Source organism: Typopeltis vanoorti, chromosome 14, assembly GCF_054136105.1.
Source record: "Typopeltis vanoorti isolate ZY-2024b chromosome 14, IOZ_Tvanoo_1.0, whole genome shotgun sequence".
NCBI classification, from domain to species: domain Eukaryota; kingdom Metazoa; phylum Arthropoda; class Arachnida; order Uropygi; family Thelyphonidae; genus Typopeltis; species Typopeltis vanoorti.
Genome location: NC_143562.1, coordinates 39145255 through 39158253, shown reverse-complemented (window position 1 = coordinate 39158253; position 12999 = coordinate 39145255). Strand labels below are relative to the sequence as shown.

Genomic DNA, 12999 nt, shown 5'->3' with positions numbered 1-12999 from the left:
AGACAATCACAAACATCCATGCCCATGGTGGGATTCAAACCCACAGCCTTTTGGCTGGAGAGAGGATATGCTAACCACTCAACCAACCAAGCCAGCTATATTGTTGGAATAGAAAAATTAGAAATCTCAGATTGTTGCTACTAAAATATAATTATGCATTTATAATAAGAATTTAAAATTAATTTATGTATAATACCTGTATATAATTTTAGTGCTGTTGAACACATTAGTATTGTGATATTTATGCATGCTTAAAAATAAAAGAATATAAGAATAAATTTTTATACTAATTTTTATAAATTTCATAGTAAATAAAAAAAATTATATTAAGAAAAACGAGGAAGAAATAGATAAGCTGAGTATCAATGTACATAAGCCAATCTCCACAAGTAGGAATTTCTATTAGAATTATTCATTTGATGGTAGTGTTTATTTTTTTTTTTATATGTGGATCCCACTTACAAAAGGTAAGCCTATCATACAGTTTAGTATTGTGGTTGATTGATGGGTTAGGTAATCTAGGAACTCTGCTTTAGAGACTAAACATGGGTTAAGCTGTTTGCTAAACAATCATTTTTTGTTTACAATTCAAAATGTTTACACGTCTTGTGTTTTGTTCATGAAAGTTTTGGTCATGCAATAGAGTTATACAGTAATGTATTAAATTTTGTACAAACTTCAAAATTACGGTTGTACAAACAGATTCAGGAAAAGGAACCAACAACATCAAACAATTCTGATTTTTTTGCAAAGCACAGGTTGACTTACAAAATTTCTCAAAAGATGTGCACATCATAATGTAAAAATGAAAGCAGAAGCTGCATCTGCAGATGAGCCAGCAGTTAGGGAATTTCTTTCAAAACTGTCCAAAATTATTGAACATGGTGGCTACACTCCTGATCAAGTTTGCAACGTGAGACTAGCCTAGCCTTTTTTCGGAAAAAAATGCTAAGTGGAACTTATAAAAGTTCTACTTAGCAACTAAGGATTGTGTGACTATTATTTTGCAGCAATGCTTCAGGAGATGGTATATTAAAACCATTACTCATTAATCGATTCCTAAGACCATGGGCAATGAAAGGTGTGGATTTTAACACGTTAATGCACTGGAAGGCAAACAAAGAAAGGTTGGGTTACCAAAGAAATTTTTAATGAATGGTTCCATTAATGTTTTTTTCCAGAAGTAAAACACTATTTGATGGAAAAAAATCTGGACTTGAAAGTTTTATTGATTATAGACAATGCGCCTTGCCATCCTATTTTAGAACACCTGAATGTGGCATTGTGTTTTCTGCCACCTAATCAATATCCTTAATACAACCACTAGATCAGGGTGTGATCACTACCTTCAAAACTTACCACATAAGAACATTCCAGTACATTTTGGATAAACTAAGATAAACAAGTTATTGATGTGTGGAAGAAATTTTCTATTTTGGATTATATCAAACTTGCTAAGTTGGCATTATCAGAATTGAAACCATCAACTTTAAATGCATGCTGGAAAGCTACTTGGCCAGAATGTGTGAAAAAGAAAAACTCTCTAACTTTGCATACAACTGAATATCCCAATATCATGAGATTAGCACATGCAGTTGGCAGGGAAGGATTTGATGATTTTTCATCTGCAGATATTGAAGAATTGATCGTTGACAAGACTGTCAGTGATGAGGAAATAATAGAAGCTGTCCTTGAGAATCTTGATGAAAAAAAGTGATGGAGATTCCGCTCACTACAGGATTAATTCAAGAAGAGCTTCAAATGGCTAGTCATTTTTAAATTAAATTATAAATTGCAAAGTCATTTTCTTATACATGATCCAAATATTGAACGAGCTGAACAGTTTAAATGTGAACTGAACTGATCTATGGTGCGATATGAAGAATTATACAAAGATCTAGACAAAACAGGATCTCAACAATTAGAGTTCGTGGTAAAAAAAAAAAACCCTTCAGAATTATTGGAAATTAGTGCTAATTTAGTTCCTTTTTACTGAAGGAAACATTTCGCTATTGCAGTATGAACAGGATGGCCAAAGTGATGGAAGGGATTTAATTCCGGTCTCACACAAAATAATGCGGCTACTGTCAGAAAGTGATGGCAAATAAAATTTAACTAATAACAATATGTGCAGGTGTATTTGGGCCCCGTACGAATTTCTGTTTTATTATTAGTGACATGCTATTTTCTTTAAAAGATACATGTAAAAATACTTTAAATAAGTATTTAAAAGAAAAAATATTCCATAAAATTAAATAGTTTTATTCAATAATTTTCATATGTTTTGTTTGAAAATAACTTATTGTTTGTATTGGGTTTTCACATCTGGAACCATTCTATTTTTTCATAAAAGAATATGCACTATATTCTTTTTTAGACGTTTTTTTTCTGGAACCAATGTACTGTATAAATGGAGAATTGTGTGTGTATTAATGTATAGCCACCTATGGTAGTATTTATATTTATCTTTTCTCTCAGTGCATTCTGGCAATGCCAATTTGAAAAGATCAAGCTTTAACTCAAATTTAGATGGCATGGATTGAAAAATCAACAGAATTTTTTTGTTATTTTTTTTAAAGCAAAATTCAAGGATTATATCCAGTTTTAGCAAAAACATTTCATTTAAATAATGCTTCATTTAGAAAACAGTACTTTCACCCCTCTTGCTTTATTCCTTAAGTTTTTCTTATTAATGTGCAAAGATTAATTTAAAGATAATTTTAATAATTATGAAAATTATCTTTTAAATTTTAACTATAAGAAATTTATTATTTCATTTGCTAGGTCAAAATCCAGTTCAACCTTTTGTATCTGAAAGTTCTTTTGCTGCTGTTTTTCATACCACTTCAACACCTGTCAGTGGTAAGCTTCCTTCTTCCTTTTTTGAAAAATTTTATATTAGCATTAATAATCATTAATAATACAGATAATGGAAATTGTTTAGTACTCTGATTATTGATTTGATATTATACTGATAGTCAGTCAGTTCTGTAATTTGATTCTATTAAGTGCTTTTATTACTGCAGTAAATTAATATTTTAATAAAGTGGCATTCTTTAACATGATAAAAGCATATTGCCATGTTCTTTGGTGTGTGTGGAGGGGAATTATGTGACTTTCTCAATTTTTAGTTTTTCTATTTGGCAGTACAGGAATACCTTGTATAGTGCGGTTAATTGGTTCCAGGAAGCATCCGCGCTATGCAAAATCGCATTGTTCGAGGTCTATTTATAAAAGTTTTCAATTTAATTTGTTTATTATAAAAATTTAGAATAATAAAAATGCAATAAATAACTTTTATTATTAAAAGACTAGAAGATAAATGATAAAATATATATACAAAGAGCCAACAAGTTTCACTAGCCACTGTCTAGCATTTTCAAGGCTGAACTGGTGTGAAAACAAATGCATTGAGTTACATTTCAAAAACATACACTTTAGTAACTGTTAGGCCGTTACATTTTGTTCCTTCTGTTTGAAGACGTGCATGTGTTCGAAAGCTTCAGTCAGATACCGGTACATGACCACGTGTTTTGTAGTTGTTTGCATATTGTAATTCTGTTGAACTGAGAGAGCTGATGAGATTTTTCCATATGTCTTTAAGAACAATGCCCTGATTTCTATTTAAATTATTGCCTGTGCGTAATACCACAGCTGCTTCTTTTAAAGTTCTGTATCTGTAGTCATTCTCGATGTAAGGCATAGAACTGTTTTTCCAATCTATAACGTGATTTGATGATTGGAAATCACGTTATAGAAGCACGCCTTCAAACAGAAGGAACAAAATGTAACGGCCTAACAGTTACTAAAGTGTATGTTTTTGAAATGTAACTCAATGCATTTGTTTTCACACCAGTTCAGCCTTGAAAATGCTAGACAGTGGCTAGTGAAACTTGTTGGCTCTTTGTATATATATTTTATCATTTATCTTCTGGTCTTTTAATAATAAAAGTTATTTATTGTAATACATCAGACCAAATATGTACAAGTTAAGTTCAAAAAAATAATAAAAATGTTTAAAAATGAAAAAAAAAAATTATTTTTATTAACTAAATAACAAATAAAATCCTTTTAAATTGATATAAAAGTTGTAGAAAACAAAACAAATATTGCTTCAATTTTAGCATACAGTAATTTACTTTTTACTAAAGTAGTCTTTTAGTGTTGGTTGAACCATCCTTGTCTTCTTTGTCTCTTCAAGTACTAGATCTCTGTAGTATTTGATGGCATTACTGAGACTTTGTCTCACTTTGATGCTTCTTTCCAAATTCGGGTCGGCATTTATGAGAAAGTCGGAAGCTTCGTCGATTTTTCTCACAAAAGTTGAAAGGTCAGCAAAGGAAAATTCTTCAACCATGACATCAGTGGGGTCATTTTCATCTTCTTCATAGGCTCATTGTTGTTCCAACTCCAAAAGGGTTTCATCATCCAGATCATTTGAATGAGAATCAATACATTCGTTCACATTATTACAATCTAAACTTGTAAAACCAAGATCTTTGCCCATCTGCACAATTTCTGTTGAGATTTCCTCTTTCTGTGTTGCAAAGGCAACAAAGTCCTTTGAACAATGCGGCAAGATATTATGCCATACGGCTCTCATGTTGCTTTGAGTCACTTCTTGCCAAGATTCATAAATATTTTGAATGGCATCTTTTATGTTAAATTTCTTCCAACATTCACTCAAGGTCCAAGAATCTTCTTCTGCTGCAGCTTTAATGGCTTGAGCAAAAGTTTGTCTTAAATAGCAAGCCTTGAAAGTGGAGATAATGCCTTGATCCATCGGCTGCAGAATTGAAGTTGTGTTTGGAGGGAAAAAATCTTGACATTTTCATCTAAGTCAGTCAAGAGTTGGATGGCATGGTGCATTGTCTAATAAAAGCAAAATTTTGAAAGGAATATCATTCTTTTTACAATTGCTTTTTAATTTCAGGGCAAAAAACAAGTTTTAAACCAGTCTTCGAAAATTGAACAAGTAAATTGAACAGATAAATTGTTCTTTGTAAAGCCCTTAAGAGCTCTTGGGGTTTCCTCTCTGTACACTAACAGTGGCTTCAATTTTAAATCACCTGATGCATTACCTCCTAGTAAAAGTGTCAATCGGTCTTTTGACACTTTATACCCAGCTTGTGTTTTTTCCTTCTCTGCTAGAAATGTGTGCGATGGCATTCTTTTCCAGAACAAGCCAGTCTCATCAGCGTTAAAAATTTGATCATCTGTATAGCCTTCCTTCTCAATAAGCTCCTTCAATTAATTTTGAAATAATTCTGCAGTTTTAGTGTCAGCACTTGCGCTTTCACCTCGATTCTTACGTTATGGAGTCCCATAAGCTTTCTGAAATTGTAGAACCAGCCGCGACTTGTTATAAAAGTTTCATTGGTTGTACCTCCTTCATTTTCACTTTCATTTTATGTCATTTTATTTCATGTTGCCTGGATTATCATTTGACTCAAAGGAATCTTTTTCTGATTACAATCTTCAATCCAGATCATTAGAAGGTGTTCATTATTTTCCATTGTAGAAGATCGATTTCTCGTGATCACTTTTGACACATAAGATGCGGTGCTCATTCCATGTTGTTTAATCTTTTCTTTGCTCTGAATAATTGTTCGTACAGATGACTCATTCATTGAATTCTCACGTGCCATATTCTCTCTAATGGCGCAAACGAAGCACCATTCTCGTGACATTTTATAATTTCAAGTTTCTTCTCTAATGTCAACCACTTGCGTTTTTTTGTTACTCCAACAGTTTCTTCTTTGTTTTGTCCCTTTTCGCTCATACTTAAATAATAAAAAAAATATTAAATACCAATATTAACATCAATAATAAAATGGCATGGGGAGGGGGGGACGTGTCTACGTGAGAGCCAATCGAATAACTACTGCATAAGCGTGGCTCTCGGCTGTCACTTGCCGCGCCTGGAGTCTCCAGTCAGTGTTGACAATGTTAGTGTAATAATAAAAACCACGTTAGACTAAAACCTGCGTTGTTCAAAGCCGCGCTATACAAGGTATTCCTGTATATTTATTAATCCTGTTAAGAAACAGTGTGTGAATGGCATCAGGATTGGAGGACATTTGCCACTTGAAACAAAGGTAATGAAATGTCTAGTAAAAAAAAAAAAAAATGCCAATCTTTTGGTGCGATTTATTGACATTTTATTAATTGACACTGGTTTCCATGAACTTGCAATAAAGAGAAAAAAATGTCATAACTCGGGGGATGGAACATGAAATTCAGGGAAATTATGTAAAAAGCAACGCTGAGCTGTACTGTATATAAACAAGCAGCAGTATATATAAATGATCGATCACAGAAAAATGGGCATTTTTGAGTATTTTTTGCCGTTTTGTGCCTGGAGGAATACAACATTTTGTGGATTCTTGGGCAAGACATCATTTAATCGATGAATTCAGGTGGCAAGTCATCGTAAGACTAGAAGCCAGCCAAAGTTATGGAGAGGTATTCAGATAGTTGCATTGAGTTGTTCCTTGAGTTACAAGTTGGGGAACCAATTCCAACAGTAACAAACAGCGTCCTGGAGATACAATGAAGGAAGGCCATGAGCACTGAAGTGGATGACTCTCTGATTATTCTGCTAGGTGAAACAGGAGTACTACTGCCAAATCAGCTGTGATCTGACCTTGCTTCAGTTGAAAGAACATTGTTATCTGCTTCCACTATATGCAGAAAGCTTCATGAGAGTGCAGTCTGTAGGTTAGGCAAACCAATAGTCTGCATGCCCCTATTCCAATACCAGAGGATAGTGTATTTCAAATGAGTCAGGCTCAATGTCAAATGCACTATTTTGTGGCATTGGAATAGACCAATGGGGAGGGTTGGTGTTGTTTACAGAAGAGTTCCAAATTACTATACAAAGAAATACCAGTGTGCTTTAATCTGGAGAGAACCAGGGACATTTTATACATTAAAGATGCCAAGAAATTATATTCTTGGTTTAATCCTTTATCCAAGCATAAGCAAAGAAAGTTTGCGCATGAAATAACTTCATGACTGGGCAACTCATATAGAGGCTAATGACTTCACATCACTTGCCTTAGTAGTATTTTTAATTTTAATTAGTATCTTTAATTTATAGTCTAACCAAGTGGAAAAACTTTAAACATCTCTCTAATCCAGAGTATTTTAGTAATAAGGTGTGACACCTTTTGGCTACTTGTATATTGAAATATGACTTTTGCATTACTTCAACCTTAGTATCATTGCTGGGCCTGGTGCCCACTGATTCGACCTCAATAAAGGTCAAAACTGGTCTGTCTAGTGACCTTTCCCATAATGCATAGCATTATACATGTTCATAAGGATATGTGCTTTGTATTACAGGATACTAAGGCAAATGATGAGAAATCATTAGCCTCTACATAAGAGTTGTCAAGGTGTGAAGTTACTTCTGTGCGAACTGTTTGCACTTGTATAAAGGATTAAACCAAGAATATAATTTCTTGGTATCTTTAATTTACAGTATAACCAAGTGGGAACTTTCAACAGGGGCATGTTATCATGGACGCTTACGGTGGAGGTAGCGTGATTTTGGGATGCATCTCATCGGGTAGATGCACCAACCTTTATATATATGTGCTTCCTAGCAGAACCATGAATGCTGCAACTTAGAGAGATAAGGCCCTGGACTCAAGTCTGTATGCAGGTGCAATAGGGGAGACATTTATCCTACACCCTCTGTCCAAAAAGAAACCGAATTTTTGATAGAAAATAAAGCATAGGGCAATTATAATTATTCAAATCATTTATTGCAATCAATATACTCTCCCTCAGATTCTATACAGCATTTGGCACGGTCAATTAATTCGTTAAATGAGTTTTTTATATCGGTTTTTGGGATACTGTTAAGGATCATGATTACAGCCACTTGAACGTTTTCAGTGATGTCGTATCTCTTTCCTTTCATCAGCAAATGAAGTCGTGGGAAGAGAAAGAAGTCACAGGGTGCTAAATCAGGTGAATACAGTGAGTGATCCAACACACAAACTTGGTTTTTTGCTCAAAAACTGTTTCATAATGTTTGAACGATGAGATGGTGCATTATCGTTCAAAAGTGACCAGCTGCCTGCATCATAATATTCATACCATATGCAACGAATTTTCGCTATCAATCGCTTCAAAACTTAGATAAAACTCACCATTGAGCGTTTGGCCAGGCATAACGAATTCTTTGTGGATAATGCCCTTGGAATCATAGAAACAAATCAGCATTGTCTTTACTTTTGACTTCTCCAGGAGACTTTTTTTTGGATGCCCCTCTTCTGATTGTTATTCTGATATTTTCCAGAGTGCTGAGTGCTCCCACTCAGCACTCTGGCACTTTGTTTCTGGCTCATACTCAAAACACCACGTTTTGTCATCAGTAACGATTGTTTCAAGGAAGTTTGAGTTCTTACTAGCGGTTTTAATGAGGTCCTTGCGGTGTTCAATTCGATACAGCTTTTGGTCGTCAACTTGTGGGGAACAAATCGCGAATTCATTTACGAAGGCCCAAACTCTCGGTTAAAATGTTATGCACAGTTAATTTTGGAATCCCCAATTCATCTTCAATCTCACGGACGATTTCGTTTCTTTGATGAAATCACGCACTTTTTGGATGTTAACTTTGCTCAGCCCAGTTTTTGGACGGCCCTGCTTTTCGTCGTTCTCAAGCATCTCACAACCACTTTGAAATCGCTTAAATCACTCGTAGACTTGAGTATGGGATAAGCATTCATCACCACCATACTTTTTGAAGCATTTGATGCGTTTCGGTAAAACTTTTACCAAGTTTAACACAAAAGTCGATCCTGTGGCATCAATCGCGGCTCTCTGTTTTGAAACTCATTTTCCAACCGTTCGTCAAAACACACTGTCACTCTTGGTGCTATAACTCTGCTTCTAATGAAACAGATGTCATAAACAGTTGACACAACACTAATAAAGGTTGCCGCTTTCGACAACAAAAAGATACAACAGGTGGTGCCACTAGTTTCTTCTATTTTCGAAAAGTTCGGTTTCTTTTTGGACAGAGGGTGTACAAGACAGTAATACTCATTCTCATTGACTGAAGCTCAGACCAGTATCTTCAACAAGAGACTATCATACATATGGACTGGCCAGCCAGGTCTCCCGAACCTTAATCCTATTGAGCATGTGTTTGGGATGATCTGGTAATGTTGCTGCTTTCAACCCCCCCCCCTCTCCAAAACCTTGAATGACTTTGGAGAGCTTTATAGGAGCAGTAGTTATTACAAATTACAATTGATCTCTTGAATACACTATAAATAGTATGAAACATTGTTGTGAGGGGTTGACAACATACCATTTTGAGACACTTTTGACAGTGTCATTTTAGCCTCTTGTCTTTGTATATCCATTTGTTATTGACTTAAACTGTTTATTTACAATTTTTTGTGGGTGTTTTTCACATCTGATATCTTACTGGTTTTGACCAAATTGTATAAAAATTCAGCATAGTTATTGTGATTTTCCTTGGGTAATGTATGAATACCTTGTGGAAAGATAAACATTTTTCTAATCTAGATATAGCTTTCATCTAAAAAGAACAGAACCTCTCAAAGTTGGTATATAACCAAGGAAATAAGATTACTGTCTTATCTATCTTAGCAAGAATTCTTGTGCTTATAATAAGTTTTGAAATTTCCTAGATAATTTCAAGGATAACTTACAATAGTTCACAAAAGAAGGCCACTATTTTTAGTACAGATACAATTCAAACCAAACTGTTCATGATTATTCAGAATAGTTATTTACTCAGAGTATGGTGTAACAGTTATTATTATTGCACAGGCACCTGCACACAGTCCCCGAGACTCATTGTGGGGGACCCAAACTATCAACATAGCATCTGTTGTACCTATCTTTGAAACTATTAACAGACAAAGTACTCGCAACTAACTCAAGCCATTCCATTCATTCACCACTCTCAGAGTGAAAAATTTAATCCTCACACCCTTGCTAACCACACTTACACAACTTCCAATGATAACTGCTAGTTCTGCTCCCGCTAGCCATGTGCTGAAACTCCCCCCCCCCTGCATCAATCCTGTAAAATCCTTTAAGTAACTTAAATGTTTCTATCACTCCCACCCCACCTTTTTTTCGTTTATCAATCAACTTTTGCAATCCACAAACCCTCAGTCTATCCTCATGGTGAGCATTTGACAGACCACTCACCATCTTGGTCACTTGCCTCTGGATCCTCTCCACCATTTCATACTCCAAGAAACTCACTTATCTCTGCTTGTGTGTTCTTCTATAACCAGGATTAATCTTGTAAGCTACCCTGGTGACTAGCAATATGCCCTCTAAACTTCAACTCTATCTACTACTACTACTGTTTCCCCAAATCTCTGGCTTCATCCGTTTCCTGGAGTACAGTTCCCTCATTGTGACACACAACTTGTAATCTCATCTCATCTTCCTTTCTCTCTTTTACCTTGCAGTGTCGAGGATTGATTAATCATCGGACCTCAAACTGTTCACAGGATAAGGTGGTCAGCCCTACACCCTGGTGTATTCTATGTCTGTAGTGTTGAATTCTCAAGGCCGGTTTGCCTGCTTTGCGGGATGAAAAAAACCCCAGGATAAACTGGGGAAAAAACCCTACTGTCCATGCCCAAGACCGGCTAACTTGGCTATGGACGAGGAAGATCCTTTAGCTCTTCATGTCAATGACAGGAATTGAACCTAGGACACCTTCCCCAGGCAAATGCATAGCCACTAGGCTAACCGCGTGGACGTGTGTGTGTGTGTGTGTGTGTAAAAACAACTACAGGGTGTTCGGGATAAATTTGACAGTTTCGTAAGGAAAAAGAAAATCTTCTTTGTATCTATTAAATTTAATGAATTGACAAAAAAACATTACAGGCAGAGTTAATTACAATACTATCAACAAGATTTACTCAAAATAACCACCATTAGCATCGATCACAGCTTCAATTCTGCTTCGGAACCTCGAACAAGCTGATGCTACAGTCTCCCTGGGAAGGGCCGCAAAAACTGTTTTAATTTTATCCATTAACTGGGCTTTTGTATTACTGGAAGTGCGATTGGTGTCTTTTTCAACTGCGCCCCATACAAAATAATCCATGGGGTTAAGGTCTGGGGAGTTTGGAGGCCAAACATTTGGACTGGTGAAGTCGTAGAAATTTTCAGACAACCATTTTTGACTTTTCCCAGAGGTGTGGCAAGGGGTCGAATCCTGCTGCCATACATACGGCCTACCATTGGCTACCCTTGTTATCCAGGGCTTGACTACAGTTAGCAACTCCACGAACAAAGCCCGAATTCCAATGCCAGGGTTCTTCAACACCTGTTCCTGCAGATTTGCGAGGAATTCTGCTGTACGAACGCAATTAGATCGTCTGCTAGGGGTCTTTCTTCTTGCTACATCCTCGTAGTCACCATTGCAAGTCTCTAGTTCATGCCTGATTGTTTTTACTGTATTCAGGGAGCATTGGGCAGCAGTCGTAATATCCTTATTTTGATGGCGGGCACGAATCATCATGATACAAGTTATTCTCTTCCATGATTCAGGTGGGTTCCAGCTATCCATCCTTTCTGACATCTTGTATATGAATGAAGAAGGGTCCAAACTTTTAAATGAAGAGAAGTGTGTGTTAATACATGTAACTTACGGAAAAATATAATTAATTATAAATATGTCAAATTTATCCCGAACACCCTGTATATTCCCTAAGGAAAAATTTGTACTAGAGCTTGAAGATAAAGAATGACTTGCAGATTTAGTATTTTTGGTGGATTTAACTCATTTAGATGAGTTAAACATGCATCTTCAAGGTGAAAATGAACTTATCTGTGCTATGTTTCAAATCATAAAAGTGTTTGAAATGAAATTTAAATTATGGCAAATAATTTTATGCATTTCAATATGTTGGCTAAACGCGATCCTGTGAACAGCGAAAAATATGCTGCTTTTTTTTTTTTTTTCCCATTTTGATACAGGAATTTGAGAATAGGTTTAGATTTCAGAAAATTTTTTGTACATTTGCGACTTCATTTTCTGTCGACATAAATACATTACCTTTGAATTTCTAAATGGAAAGTATAGAGTTGCAGTCAGATATTCAATTCAAAGCCATGTCTCTTTGCTAGATTTTTATAAGACTTATTTTCCCAGAGAAAAATATCCTTCACTTCACAATTATACTTTATTCATGTCATGTCATTTTTTGGTAGTATGTACATTTGTGAACAACTATTTTCAAGAATGAAATATATGAAGAGTAAAGTTAGATCAAAAGTTTCTGACAAAAATCTTGAGAGTTCGTGATGAATTGCAACTATTTCCATCAAACCAGACATTGATATATTCGTTTCACATAAACAAGGTCAAATATCTCACTAGTTTTTGTGTTTATGCTGACCTCTTTTTTTAATGTTATAATAAAAAATTTAAAAAAAAAAAGGAAGTTTTGTTACTTATATCATCATCGTCATCAAATTCCTGCCATGTACCCTCAAGGGGGTGTACAGGATATGACAGTACTACATGAAAAATTTACATCATTACTAACTTCCTATCTGCAATTTTCCTCCAAATCAGTCTGTTACTTGTCAAGACTCCAACATTATCAGATCTTATATTTCTATCGTCTAAGGCACTTTGTACCGTATCAATCCACCTATATCTTGGTCTTGGTCTTCCTCTGGGTCGTTTTCATGCCAACCTGGCAGAGAACACTTGTTTTGCTAATCTTTCCTCTCCCATTCTATTTAAGTGACCATACCACCTGAGATTAGCTCTACTAACGCATTCCTGGATGCTGACAATGTCAAGTTCTTTCCTAATATCCTCATTTTTAGTATGATATTGCCATAGATGCCATCTATTCACACCTCTAATCTTTCTCAGGACTCTCATATCTGCAGTCTCTAGTCTTTGGTCAAGTGTTTTACTTTTGACCCAGCTCTCAGATCCACAAGTTAAAACTGGTTTGAAAACTGTCT

At 35.4% G+C, this 12999-nt stretch overlaps 1 protein-coding gene across 3 annotated transcripts in view; it reads left to right on the top strand.

The window, feature by feature from the left end:
- LOC150099381 (phosphatidylinositol-binding clathrin assembly protein LAP-like) overlaps positions 1-12999 on the top strand; it is a 289787-nt gene that overhangs the window by 186442 nt on the left and 90346 nt on the right. For all 3 annotated transcript variants that reach the window (XM_090404459.1, XM_090404460.1, XM_090404458.1), the window contains one exon: positions 2785-2862. In XM_090404459.1, the coding sequence (XP_090260585.1) occupies positions 2785-2862 (78 nt within the window). The remainder of the gene's footprint in view (positions 1-2784; positions 2863-12999) is intronic.